Below are 6,549 nucleotides of genomic sequence, written 5' to 3' on the forward strand. Positions count from 1 at the left end.
TCTTCTGTGTTTCTTTTCCCACAGTTCTTCCTTTGGATGTGGATATTGTTTTTTTCTCATAAGTCCCTCCAAATTGTTCTGGATCATTGCATTGCTACTACTAGAGAAGTTCATTACATTTGATTGTACCACAGTGTATCAGACTCTGTGTACAATGTTTTCCTGGTTCTGCTCCTCTCATTCTGCATCAATTCCTAGAGGTCATTTCAGTTCACATGGAATTCCTCCACTTTATTATTCCTTTTAGCACAATAGTATTCCATCACCAACAGATACCACAATTTGTTCAACCATTCCCCAATTGAAGGGCATTCCCTCATTTTCCAATTTTTTGGCCACCACCAAGAGTGCAGCTATGAATATTCTTGTGCAAGTCTTTTTCCTTATTATATCTCTAGGGTATAAACCCAGCAGTGCTATGGCTGGATCAAAGGGAAGACAGACTTTTAGTGCCCTTTGGGCATAGTTCCAAATTGCCACCCAGAATGGCTGAATTAATTCACAACTCCACCATCAATGTATTAATGTCCCAATTTTGCCACATCCCCTCCAACATTCATTACTTTCCTTTGCTATCATGTTAGCCAATCTGCTAGGTGTGAGGTATGGTACCTCAGAGTTGTTTTGATTTGTATTTCTCTGATTATAAAAGATTTAGAACATCTTTTCATGTGTTTATTAATAGCTTTATTTCTTTATTTGAAAATTGTCTATTCATGTCCCTTGCCCATTTATCAATTGGGAAATGGCTTGATTTTTTGTACAATTGATTTAGCTCTTTATAAATTTGAGTAATTAGACCTTTGTCAGAGATTTTTGTTATGAAGATTTTTTTTCCAATTTGTTGCTTCCCTTCTTATTTTGGTTGCATTGGTTTTGTTTGTACAAAAACTAACTGGGATATTTTAATACACTGAGTAAGTAGCTGAAATGGATGAAATTACATTCAGATCTAGGCAAAGGTGAGCCAGGTTTCCCTTGCTTCAGCACAGCCTTTTTTTCTGAAACATCTTGTATGAGTACTGAGAACCTGCATAGAATGTGGTGTTCATACATCAGAGGGCATTTGAGATCCCTCTTGGATATTTTTTTCTTCCTCAATTGAAGACACCCCCCCTCCCCGCCCATTCCTGTAATTGGTCTGTAAGGTTGAGTAGAGTTGGAAGTCTGGACTTCATATTTTGCTTCGACCCTTATTATATGTGTAACCTTGGGTAAGACCTCTCTGAGCTTCAGTTTCCTCATCTTTCAAATGAAAGGATTCTGCTAGATGGTCTCTGAGTTCATGATCAACATGAACTACCATTTCTATAGCTTTCTTTTTTTTTAAACCCTTACTTCTGTCTTAGAATCGATACTGTGTATTAGTTCTAAGGCAGGAAAACAGTAAGGGCTAGGCAATGGGGGTTAAGTGACTTGCCCAGGGTCACCCAGCTAAAAAGTGTCTGAGGTAAGATTTGAACCCAGGATTTCCTAATTTTAAGCCTGTCTCTCCATCCACTGAGCTACCTACCTGCCCTTGCTTTTCTATGAATAATCCTGTAGGTAGAAAGTGGAAGGAAGGAACCATTCTGCCATTATGAAGGAAGAAACAGATGAGAAGTGACTTGCTCAAGGTCACATAGGTAGTGAATGTCATAGCCTGGCTTAGTGCCGAGGTCTCCTAATTCCCATTTAAGTACCACAACTTGCCCCTTTGGGCAAGGGACTGCCCCAAATTGCTCAGTGTGTACATGACAGATCCGGGGCTTAAATTCAGACCTTCTGAATCCTAGTCTAGGGCTTCTCCCATCTAGATCTTCCTGCTGGCCCTTTGACCAATGCCATAAGGCAGTCGGGGTGAGGAAGAAGGGCTCTTGGGATGTCTTTCCTCCAGGGAACAAAGCTTTCCCCGAGATATTAGCTCTCTGTTGGGTGTTCATGAAGAATGGAGGGAATTCTGGTGAGAGGCAAGAGGGGAGGAAAGTGCTCTGCCAAGCAGTGGCAGTGACTGAGGATGAATGACTGTGGCTGGGGGACAAGTAAGGGAGCAGGTAGTTAGTGACCAACCAGGGTCCTGAGTGACCAGACTTCCCGCATCTTCCCCCTGTCCACAGGTGAGAAGCCGTATATCTGTGAGATCTGTGGCAAGAGCTTCACAAGCCGGCCCAACATGAAGAGGCACCGGCGGACACACACGGGCGAGAAGCCCTACCCCTGTGACGTGTGCGGCCAGCGCTTTCGTTTTTCCAACATGCTGAAAGCCCACAAAGAGAAGTGCTTCCGTGTCAGTCACCCAATGACCTCGGACACTCCTGACGGTGGTGACCACCCCCCAGGCCTCACCCTGGCCCTGACTCCAGTGCCCCCAGGAGCTGCCCCTGCGACCCCTACCCAGCCTGGCCTTCCTCCCCCGCAGCCCCCACCACCCCCCACACCACCCTCACACTCCCTCCCCCTGCTCCCCCCACTCCCCCAGACCCTGCCACCCCCGCCTCACCTACCTCCCCCACCCCCTCTGTTCTCTACCGGGAAGGTCAATGCCAGCCACAACTAGGGCCCCCATTCCTCCCCTGGCCCTGCTGCTCTCCCCTAGAGCCCCTCTTGCCTCTCGTCCATGCCAAGTTTGTCCCAGCTGCACCTCCGAAAGGACCCCGTGGATTGACTCTGGAAAATGGAGCCCATGTGTGTTCCTCTCTTTTCTCCCCTCTCTTCTTCCTCAGTAGAGTGGAAGGAGCGACGGATGTGATTTCCAAGGACCTGGTTTCAGATTCTCACTCTGCCACTAACCCAAGTGACTTTGGGCAGGCTGCTGATCTTCTCTGAACCTCAGTTTCCTCATCTGTACTAAGAGGAAGTCGGACTAAATGTTAGATAAGATCTCTTCCGGTTCCCAAGTCCTGTGCGCCCATCCTGCCCCCTCTCTTCCTCCTCCTTTTCCATGACCACTCAGTTCCATTCTGCCTCATCATGGTGGTATCGGGGATGAACGAGGAATAGGATGAGACCCTGGATGGGGGCCAGGAGGAGTGCCAGTTTGTTTTTGGGGGGGTTCTTTATTGCTTTGGTAAGAGGGAAAGGAATGGAGCTTGGGAGGGAGGCAAAGAGCCCTGGGCTAAGAGTCAAGGAGCCTAGATTGCCTCGGGCAAGTCACTCTCTGGGGTCTCAGTTTCTTCATTTGTAAAATGACAGATTAGAGTTGTAAGGGGGAAGGTAGAGCCTGGTGGGATGGGACAGGCAGTCCGTGGCTTTCTCTGAGCATGAGTGTTCTAGGTGTGAGGCTCTGAGGGTGGCCTGTGAGACGGGTCAGGGTTTAGGGATCAGGCCAGAGGCAAGATTGGGGTGGTCATTTGCCATCCAAGGTGAGCTGCCCCAGTGGAAGGCCATGGGCGCTCTTGAGGGTCGATGTGCCCCTCTGTACGTCTGAGAATGTGTGCTTGAGAGGGTCTGCATCTCTGGGCCCGCCCAAGGTTGTCTTTAGTGTCTGTGTGGGATTGAGGAGAGCGTGTATGGGGTGTACGGTCTGTGTGGGATTGTGTGTGTATGTGTGTGTTCGCGTATGGCCATGCCTAATGTGCGTCTGTCTGTCTTTGGGTACCACCATCACTGGGTGTGTATCTAAGAGGGAAACGTGTGGCTGGGGGATGCCTGTTCGTGTTTTGGTGTCTATATGTGTTGGGGGGTCAAGACCTCAGGACAAGCACTAGATTCACTTTTATGAAGGGTGGGGACGGAGGGGCCAAGCCCTATCAATTTTGCCAAAATGCCATTTCTCCTTTCTTTCCCCATCCTGCCTCCTCCCGCTGCTGGCCTTGGGGCACACGAGTATGGGGAGAGGGAGCCAGACCACAAGAGAACAAGCCTGTAGGCATCTGGGGCCAGGTGGGGAAACTGAGTAGTAGCTGTTTGGTCATACTTTGGGAAAGAAAATCGGTGCCACAGGGAGGCACATAGCCCTCCTCTTCACTCCAAGGGGATCAGCCTCAGCATAGCCACTGGCAGGAGGCAGTGGGGTTCTTTATGTCTTCCAGCCGTCACCCTCCCCATCCGACCTCCTGTAGCAGTCTCAAGGGGCCCCCTCCCCTGGTGACTGATGGGATGCCTCGGGGGACCTGTTTTCCTTTTTTTATTCCACAGGGAGAGTAGGTGTGGGGCAGTGGGAGCTAAGCTCATCCCCCAGGAATTAACAAAGCTTGGGGCGCTCGAACCATCCCACACTCTTGTCTGTCTGGCAGCAGGGGCAGAGGCGAATGAGGACTTTTCACACACTGGAGGAATGACAACTTGCTGGGGAGGGAATTGGTTCTCAAAGTGCCTTACAGTTTAGGAGGAGGAGGAGGCTGGTACCTTGGGGTAGGGATGCCATGTCTTCTGAGGGAACTTGAGGTCAGTCAACCAAAGAAGCCCCCGAAGGGCCGCTGGTCATTCTCCAAATGCAGTCCCAATCCCCAGAGGTGGCAAGGAGGGCATCTACCTTGGTGTGAGGGACGGGTTAGCTGCTTCTTGCTTTGGCCCCATGGGCAGCACCCCAGAAACCTGAGCCAACAGCTCTCTTCCCTCTAGGCGCTCCCTCTCCCCCTGCATTGGAAGAAATGTCTTGGACCAAGTTTTGGTCAGTAAAAAGTCAGAATTTCTTCGGAAGTAGGAGCAGGGAAATAACGGGCCCTTTATTTCTGGGTCTCTAGGTGCTACATTTTCTTGGCTGGGGGGAAGATAGAGCCAAGAGGCTGGCCTGTTGGGGGCCTGCGGAGGCATGGCTAACGCGTTAACTCCAGGGCTTCTCCCGGGCCCCTCCAGCCGGCTCTCAGGCGGGTGCCCTGAGCGAGCTCCGCGGTCTCAGCTCTTTCTGCCCTTGGGCTGGAGGCAGGACAGGGAAAGCTGCTTGGTCTAGGCTGGGAGGCTCATCGACTTCTGGTCTGCTGCTCTCCTGCTTTCTCCCCCACCGAGAAGGGAATACAGGGTGTGTGTGTGGGAGGGACGTTGGGTGAATGCATGTGTGAGCGTGGAAGGATGCATGCAGGCGTGGCGACATTTGACCATGACGAGTAAGCTGAATGTGGCTCCCCCCGCGTCTGGGCTGGGGCTAAGGGGCGGCCAGGCCCATTCTCTCTCCCTCTCCTCATGGCTGGGCTGAGCCGCTGACTCCTGTGGGCCGCCTTGGCTTCCCCATCCTTGCCCTCCCCTCCAGACGGCTGCAGTTGGGCTCGGGCTGGCCCAGGGCCTTCTGCACAAATTGGGACTCCGGTGGGATCCCAGGCAGCCTGCCTCCGCTTGGATGGAGGTGTGACCTTAGCGAGGACAGACAGACGACGCAATAGGCCCGGCAGCGGGTTGTCGTAGTTCAGGTGGCTCCTAACGCTGCTTCTAAATCGAGGCGGCTCATAAGCTAATTCTTCCTGGTTAAGCTCCTTTATGTTTTCATTTTGTAACTTTTTTTTCATTTTTAAGATTCTTTGCACCTTAATCCCCTCCCACTGCTCTCCTCCCCCATGGATACCAGGCGCTGGGAGACAGGACCTCCTGGTTCCCATGACCATGTCAAACAGGAAGATTGAGGACTTGGAAGAAGGGGCGCCCTCTGCTCCCCACCTCCTGCTGGAACCCCCTTGGAAACTGGGGCCAGTTCTGCGGGGAACAGGAGCCTGAAAATGGGGACTGAAGTGGCCCTGGGGGCTCGAGGGGCAGCAACGCCCAAGTATTCCATGCTCCCCCGGGCAAGCCTGCCCCGTGCTGGGCCCTGACGACCAAGGGGGCCCCTCCGCCTCCGGGAACTCTGTGACTTGAGTGGTCAGAAGGGTTGATATTCATCAAGGAAAAACAAAAACCAAAGTCAACCTCCGTGCTACGGACTGTGGCTGGCAGCCAGAGAGGTGGGAAGGGGGGAGAAGGGACGGGGTTGTAGCAGAGCTAGACGCAAAGCACTTATGAAGGCCAGATCCGAGCTGTTGCAGCTGGTGGCCAGGGGCCCACTCGACTCCACGCCACGGGGAGGGCTAGTCGTGGGACCCTTAAGTGTGATAAACAATATTATTAATAATAATTAATAAACAAAGCACTTTATTCTGTATAGATGTGGGGCAACCCAGGGGGGAGTCAGAATGTTTTAAGAAGACTCATCCTGGGGAATGCGGTAGCCAATTTTCTGTTGATTGATGGGGGAATGTCTTTTTTTTTTTATAAGAAAAACTGTAATCAATATATGATAACTCCCTTTTCCCCAGCTGCATGCATTGTTTGGGGTGGGACAAGGGAAGATCTGCTCAGAGGCATTCTGACCTGGGGGTGGGGGGTGGGAGGGGGTGCAGGAACCACAGCCATCCACCATTGCATGCTCAGAGGTGACCATGTCTGGGCTCTCTTCCACTTGGGTTCTCCCATTAGTAATTTCCTCCTGGAAATCAGGCCCTTGGCTCTGAGAAGTGGGTGAAGGAATAACTTTTGGCTCAGTGATGACACCCTCCTGCCCAGGCAGGGAAGGAATGTGTCCCGTGCTGGAGGCTGGCCACTGTGTCCACCTAGGCGGCCCATTGGATATATGGAAGATGTCTTCTGATGGGAGTTGGATAGAGT

At 51.5% G+C, this 6,549-nt stretch overlaps 1 protein-coding gene across 1 annotated transcript in view; it reads left to right on the top strand.

Annotated features, from left to right (window-relative positions):
- ZBTB47 (zinc finger and BTB domain containing 47) overlaps nucleotides 1–6,046 on the top strand; it is a 49,649-nt gene extending 43,603 nt beyond the window's left edge. The window contains exon 6 of the mRNA XM_056805101.1: nucleotides 2,097–6,046. Within this exon, the coding sequence (XP_056661079.1) occupies nucleotides 2,097–2,536 (440 nt within the window). The 3' untranslated portion in view covers nucleotides 2,537–6,046. The remainder of the gene's footprint in view (nucleotides 1–2,096) is intronic.
- Nucleotides 6,047–6,549: the final 503 nt, after the last annotated feature.

The sequence above is a fragment of the Monodelphis domestica genome, chromosome 7, assembly GCF_027887165.1.
Source record: "Monodelphis domestica isolate mMonDom1 chromosome 7, mMonDom1.pri, whole genome shotgun sequence".
Classification (NCBI taxonomy): domain Eukaryota; kingdom Metazoa; phylum Chordata; class Mammalia; order Didelphimorphia; family Didelphidae; genus Monodelphis; species Monodelphis domestica.